Raw genomic sequence first — 13,587 nt, 5'->3', positions numbered from 1 at the left:
AAAAGAACCGCGGCACAAAGAAAAACCAAGGGGGGATTAATACACTAACTACAAAAGAAAATCTTTTTGTCTTTTTTTCTTTCGACTTAATTTCCTCAAGAAACCCGTCGAATAATATCCATCGTCGGGAAAAGACAAAAAATTTAATTTTTTTATGGATTTTCAATACTTTTCTATCAAATACAACTAACCAAAAAAAAACTAACCAACTTAATATACATACCACATACATACAAACATATCCCCCACCCCATATTATAAGTTGTGGCATGTCCCCATGACATACAATTGAAAAGCATAAGGTAGAGAAAACTTCCTTGAATCTCTAATCGGGGTCTGAGTCGAAGTCGAGTTCCATTCCACGCGCCCGAACCAATGCACACATTCACGCAGACATCTTCTTCTCTGCCTTTTTGGGGTACACCTCACACTTATCTTTTTCACTAGTTGCAGCCTTCTCTTTGACGCCCTTCACTTTCCACTCTATACTTGCAGCTGGCTTCTCTTTTTTAAGTCCAGTTGTTACATTCATCTCAAACATCACCGTCTCCTCACCTACTCTAAGCATGAGTTTTCTATCATGTATATCCAGTATAGCTCTACCCATTGCTAAAAATGGTCTTCCTAGGATGAGGGGGACCTCCTTGTTCTCCTCCATATTCACCACTATGAAATCTACAAGAAATAGGAACTTATCCACCCACACCAAAACATTTTCTACTAGCCCCTCGGGTGTTATAGTCGTTTGGTCTGCCAGTTGCAAAGATATTATCACCGACCTTATTTCTCTAATCTCCTTCTCCAGTTTACTGTAAATAGACAATGGCATTAGATTATTGAGGATCCTGAATCACATAAAGATTTATCAAAGTTAAGAGTGCCTAAAGAGCAAGGTATATGTCACGACCCTAGTTCACCAACCGAGAACATGTCATGACGGCACCTGGTCCCCATGACCAGGTAAGCCTAACATTTGCGGAAATATAATAATTGCGGAAAAATAGAGAAAATCAAATGAAATATCTAAAGAAAACTGTACTGAATGCCGCTTGGCAAGTACAACTCAATATCACAAGTCTAAAACAATTCCCAAAACCCGGAAACTCACGGGCAACACAGGCTACAGCAGCATATAGTAAAGGTTCCAAACTCCAGAATTTCTAACAATCGAAGAAGGAAAACTAAGTACTAAAGATAGAGTAAGAGGGAGACTCGTCGGTCTGCGGACGCAGCAGATCTACCTCGAAGTCTCCGTAGTCCTCCTGCCTCAATGATAGTGCGCCTGAGTGGAGGTACCTGAATGATCAGCACATGAAAAACATGCGCAGGAAGGGCATGAGTACACCACAGCGGTACTTAGTAAGTGCCAAGCCTAACCTCGGTTGGGTAGTGATGAGGAAGGTCAGGGCCCTACTGAGACAAAATATAATAATAATAATAATAATTTAACAGTATAAAAATCTGACAGATATAATAAGTACAACAGTGAGATAAGACAAGTCAACGAGGCTATAACAACTACACGAGTACAGAATAAACACAGAGTAAACACAGCTCAATACTAATGATAACAATGAGGGTCTCCCAGGATACCGTCCTGTAGCCCCTTTTTTCTCAACTGTCCAGTGGATCTCCCGGGATACCGTCCCGTAGTCCATCATATGTGTACATCCGAAGGATCTCCTGGGATACCGCCCCGTAGTCCAACCATCAATGTGCAGGGGGATCTATCGGGAATCGAACCCGCAGTCCCAAAGTAAAAGTGCAGGGGGATCTATCGGGAATCTAACCCGCAATCCCAAAGTAAAAGTGCAGGGGGATCTATCGCGAATCTAACCCGCAGTCCCAAAGTAAAAGTGCAGGGGGATCTATCGGGAATCGAACCCGCAGTCCCAAAGTAAACAAACAAGGGGGTAGCTACCGGAATCCCACATCCGTAGTCCCAATGTAAATGCGCAATCACAACCAGAAGGTACACGGAAACGAAGTACAAAAGACAAGCAACAGGTAGTACTGGCCTAGCAAGCTTCACGTAGTACAGTCAAGGCAACTTAAGCAATTAGGCAAGTTAAATAAACTAAGCATGCTTTCCTAATCTAGCACAGGTTATAATTGCAAGTAGAATAAAGCAAATATGAAAGGAACTCAATCTCAATATCTTAAGAAAACCGGATTTTCAACAATTGGCTCAAGTACGCGCTCTTCACCTTGCGTACAAGGCACTCAAATCCACAAATAACAAATCCTAAGGGGAAAGGTCCCCCAGACAAGGTTAGACAAGCCACTTACCTCGAACCGGCTCAATATCAATAGAAACCACGCCTTTGCCACGAGTATCCGACTCCAAATGGCCCAAATCTATTCAATTCAATTACATATCGTAAATAATATTGCAAACAACTGATTCCGCTAATAAATTTATAGCTAGGACGCAAAAATAGGTAAAATGACCAAAACGCCCCTCAGGCCAACATCTCGGAATTGAATAATTTTGACATTTTCAGAACCCTCGTACTCTCACGAGTCTAACCATATAAAAATCTCCCAAATCGGAGGTCAATTGCCCACTCAAAACTCAATAATTAGGTCTATGAAGTTTCATCCAATTTTCCCCAATGTTGACCTTGAATTCGAATTCTAATGGTGGATTTAACTATATATTGATGGAATACAACTAAATAGGGTCAAGAAAACATTACACAGTGATTTTCTCTTCAAAATCCACCCAAAATCGCCTTCTCCCGAGCTCCCAATTGTTTTTTCTAACTTTTGAATTAACCCTTGAATTATCCCCTTTTCAAAACAGTCATTTCCGCTTCTGCGGACCACGAGCCGCTTCTGCGGTTTTTCACTTATGGCCAGACTCCGCTTTTGCGGTAGAAATCCCGCTTCTGCGGTCCAGCTTATGCGGAGGAAGGGACCGCTTCTGCGGTCTTGCGGAGATGCCTGGAATCGCTTCTGCGATGAAGAAGCCGCTTCTGCGGCTCCGCTTCTGCGGCTTGGGAACCGCAGAAGCGGAAATACCAGAAGACTCAAAATCTGCTGCTGCCCACTTTAGAATTTCTTCCCATCGACCATTCGAAATCATCCTGAGGCCCCCGGGACCTCAACCAAAAGCACCAATACCACCTAATACCTTATTCAAACTTGTACCAATCCTTAAAACACCTAAAACAACACCGGAAACCCTATTAAATCAAAGATTCAAGCCTAAGAACTACAAGTTTCTTCCAAATACGCTTTTGATCAAAAACCCTAACCAAAACACGTTCGAATGACCTGAAATTTTGCACACACATCCCAAATGACATGACGGAGCTATTAAAACTTCCGGAATTCCAATCCGACCCTCGGATCAAAAACTCACTATCGAACCGGAAACTTCAAAAATTCAAACTTCGGCATTTCAAGCCTAAATGAGCTACGAGCTCCCAAAATACATTCCCAACACGCTCCCAACCCCAAAATCACCTAACAGAGCTAACAGAACCATCAGATTTCCATTCTGAGGTCGTCTTCATACTGTTCCGACTACGGACCACTTTTCAACACTTAAGCTCTCATTAAGGGACTAAGTGTCCCAAAACTTTCCAAAACTCAACACCGAACATCCCGGCAAACCAAAATTGCAGAAATGAACTTAGGGGAAGCAGTTAATGGGGGATCGGGGCGTAAATTCCAAAAACGGCCGGCCGGGTCGTTACATCCTCCTACACTTAAACATTCGTTCGTCCTCGAACGAGCATAGAGAACATACCTGAAGTAGTGAAAAGATGAGGGTACTGGCTGCGGATATCCTGCTCGGTCTCCCAAGTCGCCTCCTCTGCCGGCTGACCCCGCCACTGAACCTTTACTGAAGCTATGTTCTTTGACCTCAACTTTCTGATCTGCCTGTCCAAAATAGCCACTGGCTCCTCAACATAGAATAGATCCTTGTCCAACTGGACTGAACTGAAATCCAACACGTGCGACGGATCACCGTGATACCTCCGGAGCATCGAAACATGAAATACCGGATGAACTCCGGCCAAGCTGGGAGGTAACGCAAGCTCATAGGCAACCTCCCCAACTCGCCTCAAGATCTCAGAAGGGCTAATAAACCTCGGACTCAGCTTCCCTTTCTTTCCAAACCTCATGACGCCCTTCATAGGCGAGACCCGAAGCAGAACCCGCTCACCAACCATATATGAAGCATCACGAACCTTCCTGTCCGCGTAACTCTTCTGTCTAGACTGGGCTGTATGGAGTCTGTCCTGAATCACCTTGACCTTCTCCAATGCATCCTGAACCATCTCTGTACCCAATAGCCTGGCCTCACCAGGCTCAAACCAACCCACCGGAGATCTACATTTCCTGCCATATAAAGCCTCAAACGGCGCTATCTGAATGCTGGACTGATAACTGTCGTCATAAGCAAACTCCGCCAATGGCAAGAAATGATCCCAAGACCCTCCAAACTCAATCACGTACGCACGGAGCATGTCCTCAAGAATCTGGATAGTGCGCTCGGACTGTCCATCCGTCTGGGGGTGAAATGTTGTGCTCAACTCCACCCGAGTGCCTAACTCCTGCTGCACAGCTCTCCTGAACCACGATGTAAACTGAGTACCTCTGTCCGAAATGATAAAAACTGGAATACCATGTAGACGGACGATCTCCCTGATATAAATCTCCGCCAATCGCTCTGATGAATAAGTGGTACACACAGGAATGAAATGAGCGGACTTGGTCAGCCGGTCCACAATAACCCAAATGGAATCAAACTTCTTCAAGGTCCGTGGAAGTCCAGATACAAAATCCATGGTGATGCGCTCCCATTTCCACTCTGGAATCTCTATCTACTTGAGCAACCCACCCGGGCGCTGGTGCTCATACTTCACCTGCTGGCAGTTGAGGCATCTAGACACATAACCAACTATATCCTTCTTCATTCGCCTCCACCAATAGTGCTGCCTCAGGTCCTGATACATCTACGCGGCACCCGGATGGATGGAATACTGCGAACTATGGGCCTCTGCTAGAATCAACTCTCGAAGACCATCAACATTGGGCACTCAAATCCGGCCCTGCATCCTCATTACTCCATCATATCCAATGGACACATCTCTAGCATCCCCACGCTGGACCCTGTCCTGAAGGACAAGCAAATAAGGGTCATCATACTGCCGCTCCCTGATACGGTCAAATAGGGAAGACCGGGAAACCACACAGGCTAGAACCCGACTGGGCTCCGAAAGGTCCAATCTCACAAACTAGCTGGCTAAGACCTGAACATCCATCGCCATAGGTCTCTCTGAGGCTGGTAAATATGCCAAACTCCCTAAACTCTCCGCCCAGCGACTCAAGGCATCGGCTACCACATTGGCCTTGCCCGGGTGATAAAGAATAGTAATATCATAATCCTTTAACAACCCTAACCATCTCCTCTGACGCATATTCAGGCCCTTCTGCTTAAGCAAGTGCTGCAAACTCCGATGATCAGTATAGATCTCACAAGGCACACCATACATGTAATGACGCCAAATCTTCAAGGCATAAACAATGGCAGCTAACTCAAGGTCGTGGACAGGGTAATTCTTTTCATGTACCTTCAATTGTCTGGACGCGTAGGCAATCACCCTACCGTCCTGCATCAACACTGCTCCAAGGACAACTCTCGAGGCGTCACAATAGACAGTATAAGACCCCGAACCGGTAGGCAACATCAAGATAGGGGCTGTAGTCAAAACTGTCTTGAGCTTCTGAAAGCTCGCCTCATACTCCTCTGTCCGCTGAAATGGGGCACCCTTCTGGGTCAATCTAGTCATAGGGGCAGCAATTGATGAAAATCCCTCCACAAAACGACGGTAGTAACCCACCAAGCCAAGGAAACTGCGAATCTCTGTAGCTGGGGACGGCCTGGGCCAACTCTGCACGGCCTCTACCTTCCTCGGATCCACCCGAATACCCTCGCTAGAAATCACATGGCCTAAGAATGCCACAGAACTCAGCCAAAACTCACATTGAGAACTTTGCATATAATTTCTTCTCCCTCAACGTCTGAAGCACGGTCCTCATATGCTGCTCATGATCTTCCCGACTCCGGGAATACACCAGAATATCATCAATAAAAACAATCACGAACGAGTCAAGATATGGCCTGAATACGCTGTGCATCAAGTGCATGAAAGCTGCAGGAGCATTGGTCAGCCCAAATGACATAACAAGGAACTCGTAATGGCCGTATCGAGTCCTGAAGGTAGTCTCCGGGATATCAGGCTCCCGAATCTTCAACTGATGGTACCCTGAGCGCAAGTCAATCTTAGAAAACACCTGTGCGCCCTGAAGCTGGTCAAACAGATCATCTATACGAGGCAAAGGATAACGGTTCTTCACTGTAGCCTAGTTCAACTGGCGGTAGTCAATACACATGCGCATAGAACCATCCTTTTTCTTCACAAACAAGACAGGAGCACCCCACGGTGACACACTGGGTCGAATAAAACCCTTACCAAGCAATTCCTGCAACTGATCCTTCAACTCCTTCAACTTAGGAGGAGCCATACGATACGGAGGAATGGAAATGGGCTGAGTGCCCGGCAACAGATCAATGCCAAAATCAATGTCCCTATCAGGCGGCATGCCTGGAAGATCAGCTGGAAATACATCGGGATAATCCCGTACCACTGGAATAGAATCAACAGAAGGGGTATCAACACTAACATCTCTCACATAAGCCAAATACGCGGCACACCCCTTCTCGACCATGCGCTGAGCTTTAAGAAAAGAGATAACTCTACTGGGAGTGTGATCTAAAGTACCACTCCACTCAACACGCGGAACACCTGGCATAGTTAGCGTCACGGTCTTGGTGTGACAATCAAGGATAGCAAAGTCGGGCGACAACCAGTCCATGCCCAGAATAATGTCAAAATCCACCATACCGAGTAACAATAAATCTGCTCTCTCTCAAAACCACGAATAGTAACCAAACATGACCGATAAATGCGGTCCACAACAAGAGAATCTCCCACAGGAGTAGAAACATAAACGGGGCACTCAAAGAATCCCGAGGCACACCCAAATGTGGAGCAAAGTAAGTAGACACATAAGAGTAAGTAGAGCCTGGATCGAATAGAACCGATGCCTCTCTGTGACAAACCAGTATAATACCTGTGATGACGGAGTCGGAGGCAACAACCTCAGTACGGGTAGGAATACAATAATATCTGGCACGGCCCCTCTCTCGAGGGCGAACTCTATCTCCCCTACCTCCGCCCCTAGCTTGCTGGGCAGGTAGGGTAGTAGCGGGAGCTGTGACCATCGCCTGAGAACTCTGAGGAGCACGCTGTGGCTGGGTAGTATGTGAAGATGCACCCCTACCTAGTCTAGGGCAGTCCCTAGCCATGTGGCGTGTATCACCACACTCGAAGCAAGCTCTGGGAGGGCGCGGTGGCTATGACTGGCTGGGGCTAGGCCTTCTAGACTAACCTCTAGAAGTACCCCGCGCAGGAGGCGCGCTAGAAACTGGAGGCGCATAGTAAGGCTCCTGTGGTGTAGGCGGAGCTGGAGTACTGCCGGCTGCTGGTAAAGCTGAATGTACAGGGCGACCAGAAAAACCTCTACCATAACGACCTGCTGATGAGGTACGGGCACCAGAGTAGTGGCCCGACTCTCGAGACCTCTTGGCCTCCCTCTCTCCTCGCTCCCTGGCGAGCATACTCTCAATTCTCCTAGCAATGCTCACTACCTGCTGATAAGGAATGTCCATCTCGAACTCTCGAGCCATAAGGCCCTCAATGAACCTGCGAACTCTCTTCTCAAACTATAGCAACCAAAGCCGGTGCGTGCCTGGCCAACCTGGTATAACGGATGGCATTCTCTGAAACTGTCATAGCACCCTGGCGCAAGTGCTCAAACTCTGCACGCCATGAATCTCTGAGGCTCTGGGGAACAAACTCTCTCATAAACATGTCCGAGAACTGGGTCCAAGTCAGTGAAGCAGCCTCGGCTGGACTGTCTAACTCATAAGTACGCCACCAATCATAGGCGGCTCCCCGAAGCTGAAAAGCAGTGAAAGAAACCCCGTTGGACTCTACTATGCCCATAGTATGAAGAATACGATGACACTCCTCCAAAAATCTCAAGGCATCATTTGATGCTAAGCCACTGAACATTGGGGGATCCTATTTCATAAACCTCTCAAGTCTCCGCTGCTCGTCCTCTGAAGCAGCTGACCCATCCTCGGGCTGAACTGGCACTGCAGGCGGTGGGGGAATAATCTCGGGAACCTGCTCAACCTGCACACGCTGCTCAGGAGTGCAGACGGCTGTAGTCTGCGCTCCTCCCCCGGCCTGGGACGTGGCTGCAGCAAGGGGAAACAACCCTGCCTGAGCTAAGGTGGTGTACATGCTCATGAACGGCCTGGGCTCCGACTGAATCTGCTGGTGGCACCTCGCCGGCAGCTCGCGCAGGTTCTCTGGCTGCACCTCGTGCGCGCCCTCGACCTCTACCCCGGCCCCGGCCCCGGCCTCTAGCGGTGGCAGCAGGGGGCGCGGGTGCCTGGTCATCTCGTGTAGCGCGTGTCCTCACCATATGTGAGAGAATAGAAGATAGAAGTTTAGATTTGATGTCAAAAATATCGCACGACAAGGAATTCAAATGATGTGAAGATTTTTCGTAAACAGTTACATAGCGTCTCGTAGATAAGTACAGACGTCTCTGTACAGATCAACGAGACTCTAATAAACCGGCCTGTGTTCCGTGACTCCTATGAACCTAGAGCTCTGATACCAACTTGTCACGACCCTACTTCACCAACCGTGAACATGTCATGACGGCACCTGGTCCCCATGACCAGGTAAGCATAATATTTGCGGAAATATAATAATTGCGGAAAAATAGAGAAAATCAAATCAAATATCTAAAGGAAACTGTACTGAATGCCGCTTGGCAAGTACAACTCAATATCACAAGTCTAAAACAATTCCCAAAACCCGGAAACTCACGGGCAACACAGGCTACAGCAGCATATAGTAAAGGTTCCAAACTCCAGAATTTCTAACAACCGAAGAAGGAAAACTAAGTACTAAAGATAGAGTAAGAGGGAGACTCGTCGGTCTGCGGACGCAGCAGATCTATCTCGAAGTCTCCGTAGTCCTCCTGCCTCACTGATAGTGCGCCTGAGTGGAGGTACCTAATTGATCTGCACATGAAAAACATGCGCAGGTAGGGCATGAGTACACCACAGCGGTACTCAATAAGTGCCAAGCCTAACCTCAGTTGGGTAGTGACGAGGAAGGTTAGGGACCTACTGAGACAAAATATAATAATAATAATAATAATTTAACAGTATAAAAATTTGACAGATATAATAAGTACAGCAGTGAGATAAGACAAGTCAACGAGGCTATAACAACTACACGAGTACAGAATAAACATAGGGTAAACACAGCTCAATAACAATGATAACAATGAGGGTCTCCCAGGATACCGTCTTGTAGCCCCTTTTTTCTCAACTATCCAGTGGATCTCCAAGGATACCATCCCGTAGTCCATCATATGTGTACCTCCAAAGGATCTCCCGGGATACCGTCCCGTAGTCCAACCATCAATGTGCAGGGGGATCTATCGGGAATCGAACCCGCAGTCCCAAAGTGAAAGTGCTGGGGGATCTATCGGGAATCTAACCCGCAGTCCCAAAGTAAAAGTGCAGGGGGATCTATCGGGAATCGAACCCGCAGTCCCAAAGTAAACAAACAGGGGGGGAGCTACCGGAATCCCACATCCGTAGTCCCAATGTAAATGCACAATCACAACCAGAAGGTACACGGAAACGAAGTACAAAAGACAAGCAACAGGTAGTACTGTCCTAGCATGCTTCACGTAGTACAGTCAAGGCAACTTAAGCAATTAGGCAAGTTACATCAACTAAGCATGCTTTCCTAATCTAGCACAGATTATAATTGCAAGTAGAATAAAGCAAATATGAAAGGAACTCAATCTCAATATCTTAAGAAAACCAGATTTTCAACAATTGGCTCAAGTACGTGCTCGTCACCTCCCGTACAAGGCACTCAACTCAACAAATAACAAATCCTAAGGGGAAAGGTCCCCCACATACGGTTAGACAAGCCACTTACCTCGAACCGGCTCAATATTAATAGAAACCACGCCTTTGCCACGAGTATCCAACTGCAAATGGTCCGAATCTATTAAATTCAATTACATATCGTAAATAATATTGCAAACAACTGATTCCACTAATAAATTTACAGTTAGGGCGCAAAAATAGGTAAAATGACCAAAACGCCCCTCAGGCCAACATCTCGGAATCGAATAATTTTTACATTTTCCGAACCCTCGTACTCTCACGAGTCTAACCATATAAAAATCTCCCAAATCGGAGGTCAATTGCCCACTCAAAACTCAATAATTAGGTCTATGAAGTTTCTTCCAATTTTCCCCAATGTTGACCTTGAATTGCAATTCTAATGGTGGATTTAACTATATATTGATGGAATACAACTAAATAGGGTCAAGAAAACATTACCCAGCGATTTTCTCTTCAACATCCACCCAAAATCGCCTTCTCCCGAGCTCCCAATTGTTTTTTCTAACTTTTGAATTAACCCTCGAATTATCCCCTTTTTAGAACAGTCATTTCCGTTTCTGCGGTCCCGCTTCTGCGAACCACGAGCCGTTTCTGCGGTTTTTCACTTATGGACAAACTCCGCTTCTGCGGTACAAATCCCGCTTCTGCGGTCCCGCTTATGCGGAGGAAGGGACCACTTCTGCGGTTCCTGCGGAGATGCCTGGAATCGCTTCTGCGATGAAGAAGCCGCTTCTGCGGCTCTGCTTCTGCGGTTCCCAAGCCGCAGAAGCGGAAATACCAGAAGACTCAAAATCTGCTGCTGCACACTTTAGAATTTCTTCCCGTCGACCATCCGAAATAATCCCGAGGCCCCCGGCACCTCAACCAAAAGCACCAATACCACCTAATACCTTATTCGAACTTTGTACCAATCCTTAAAACACCTAAAACAACACCGGAAACCCGATTAAATCAAAGATTCAAGCCTAAGAACTACAAGTTTCTTCCAAATACGCTTTCGATCAAAAAACCTAACCAAAACACGTCCGAATGACCTGAAATTTTGCACACACATCCCAAATGACATGACGGAGCTACTGCAACTTCCGAAATTCCAATCCGACCCTCGGATCAAAAACTCACTATCGAACTGGAAACTTCAAAAATTCAAACTTCAGCAATTCAAGCCTAAATGAGCTGCGAGCTCCCACAATACATTCCGAACACGCTCCCAATCCCGAAATCACCTAACTGAGCTAACGGAACCATCGGATTTCCATTCTGAGGTCATCTTCATTCTGTTCCGACTATGGACCACTTTTCAACACTTATGCTCTCATTTAGGGACTAAGTGTCCCAAAACATTCCAAAGCTCAACACCGAACGTCCCGGCAAACCAAAATAGCAGAAATGAACTTAGGGGAAGCAGTTAATGGGGGATCGGGGCGTAAAAATTCCAAAAATGACCGGCCGGGTCATTACAGTATAATAACACTCCTTGGATCTCCACACATTTGTGGCAGTTTATTTTGCAAGATAGCACTGCAATGCTCTGTAAGTTTGACCACTGATCTCTCCTCGACCTTCCTTTTCTTTGTAAGGATCTCCTTCAAGAATTTTGCATAAGCTAGAATTTGGGAGAGCACCTCTGTGAATGGCAAGTTTACATTAACCTGTCTCAGCATATCTGGAAACCTCTCAAATTGTTTATCGAGCTTCTCTCTATAAAGCTTTTGGGGAAAAGGTAAAGCAGGCATATGCTTACTCTCTTTATTAGATTCATCCCTTCTCAAACTGTCCTCCTCCTTCTTCTTCCCAGATCCCTTCTTTCCTTTCTTCTTTTTATCAACTTCATTTTTCAGCTGCTCCCCAATTTCTTTTTTAGGGACACTACCTTTTTGGACCAGAGTGGGTTCTTCCAACACTTGACCGCTTCCTAGCATTTACTGTTTCTTTGGGATTCTTTTCAGTATCAACTGGCAGAGTACCTAGGATTCTCTCAGATAATATATTGGCAATTTGTCCCACTTGTCTCTCCAAGTTACGCAAACCTGTCCCAAGTTCTTTGATAGCTGCCCCATGAGCATCTAATCTCTCATCAGTCTTGACAATGAATGACTTCATCCAATCTTCTAACCCAGACTGAATTGGTTGTTGAGGCTGAAACTGCAGCCTCGACTAGTTCACAAAACTAGTAGCTTCTCGAAATTTGGAGTTATTTTGTTGCCATGAATTTTTTGTACCTCCAGGTGAACTCCATGAAAAATCGGGGTGCTTGTGACCCATTGCATTGAAGTTGTAATTACCCACAACATTAACTTCCTCCATGGTAGCGTGACACTCATGAGTAGGGTTTCCTCTTCCACATATATCACATGCTACATGAGGCTCATTGTGTATTGAAGCTAACGTTAGATTCCTTATTTCTTTGCCATGGCATCAAGTTGTACCTGCACAAATGTGTTAGTATCAACTTGGTGAACACCAGTTGATCTTCTTCTTTTAGGAATCTCTAAGGGCCACTGATTTGCATCTTCAGATAATTCATCTAGAATAGTTACTATCTCCTCTAATGTCTTCTTCATTGACGGACCTCCAGCTGCATTGCTCAATGTTCTACGTGATGTCGGTGTCAAACCATCCCAAAAGTCCTGGAGTTTCATCTAGAGTTCAATTCTGCTGTGTTGACACTTTCGCACAATCTCTTTAAACCTCTCCCATTCTTCAAACACAGTCTCAGTCTCGTTCTGGCAGAAGTTATGGATTTCTCTTCTAAACTTGCCCGTTTTAGCTGAGGAGAAATATTTAGCAAGAAATTTTTTTGTCATCTCCTCCCATGTTCTAATTGATCCCTGGGGCAAGCTTCTTAGCCAGTGTTTTGCATCATCTTTGACAATAAAGGGGAATGCCCTTGGATAAACTGCATCTTGTGACACACCATTATATTGAAAGGTTTTCATGATCTCCTCAAAGTCCGTCAAATGATTGTTTGGATCTTCTTTCATCTTACCTCTAAAGACACAGTTGTTTTTGTAGGGTTTGGAGCAACCCCTTCTTTAACTCAAAATTATTGGCTGCAACTGGAGGTGGTCTCAAACTGGATAAACCTTGGTTGTAAACAGGTATAGCATAATCACCAAGTGGTCACCCTTGGTCTGGGGCTATGTTTCCGAACTGGTCTGGAACTAAAGGCTGATTCTGCGCTAGTCTTCGAGCTCTCTCCTCCTAATAAGCAATGTGTGCATCTGTAAGTGTTTCTTCTTCAGCATCTCTTGCAGCCTTCTCTCTGAGTTGGGCTGCCTCTCTTGCATCCAAATCAACATTATCATCATCTCCAGCCATCTTTTCTTTGGTGGAGGATTGCCCAACCGTTTCTCTATTCTCGGAGAGAATTCTTTACTTCCTCAACTGTCGCAGATGTTTCTCGATTTTTGGTTCGTATGGTTCAATTCCTTCCTAGAAGATCGGGTCATGCACCAATCTAACCTGTAGCCTGCGCACAGTCAAAGAACACC

The 13,587-nt window shown here is 45.8% G+C and overlaps 1 protein-coding gene across 1 annotated transcript; it reads right to left on the bottom strand.

Annotated features, from left to right (window-relative positions):
* Positions 1-385: 385 nt before the first annotated feature.
* On the bottom strand, positions 386-11,829 carry LOC109215258. Its single transcript, XM_019379291.1, has 2 exons — positions 11,555-11,829; positions 386-845 (listed from the first exon to the last, which is right to left on the bottom strand). The coding sequence occupies exons 1-2, from the start codon at positions 11,827-11,829 to the stop codon at positions 386-388; spliced, it is 735 nt and encodes a 244-aa protein (XP_019234836.1).
* Between the last annotated feature and the right edge of the window lie 1,758 nt (positions 11,830-13,587).

This window comes from Nicotiana attenuata, unplaced genomic scaffold (genome assembly GCF_001879085.1).
Source record: "Nicotiana attenuata strain UT unplaced genomic scaffold, NIATTr2, whole genome shotgun sequence".
In the NCBI taxonomy this organism is placed as follows: domain Eukaryota; kingdom Viridiplantae; phylum Streptophyta; class Magnoliopsida; order Solanales; family Solanaceae; genus Nicotiana; species Nicotiana attenuata.
Note: the sequence above shows the minus strand (reverse complement) of the source record. Positions and strands in the feature narration are given on the sequence as shown.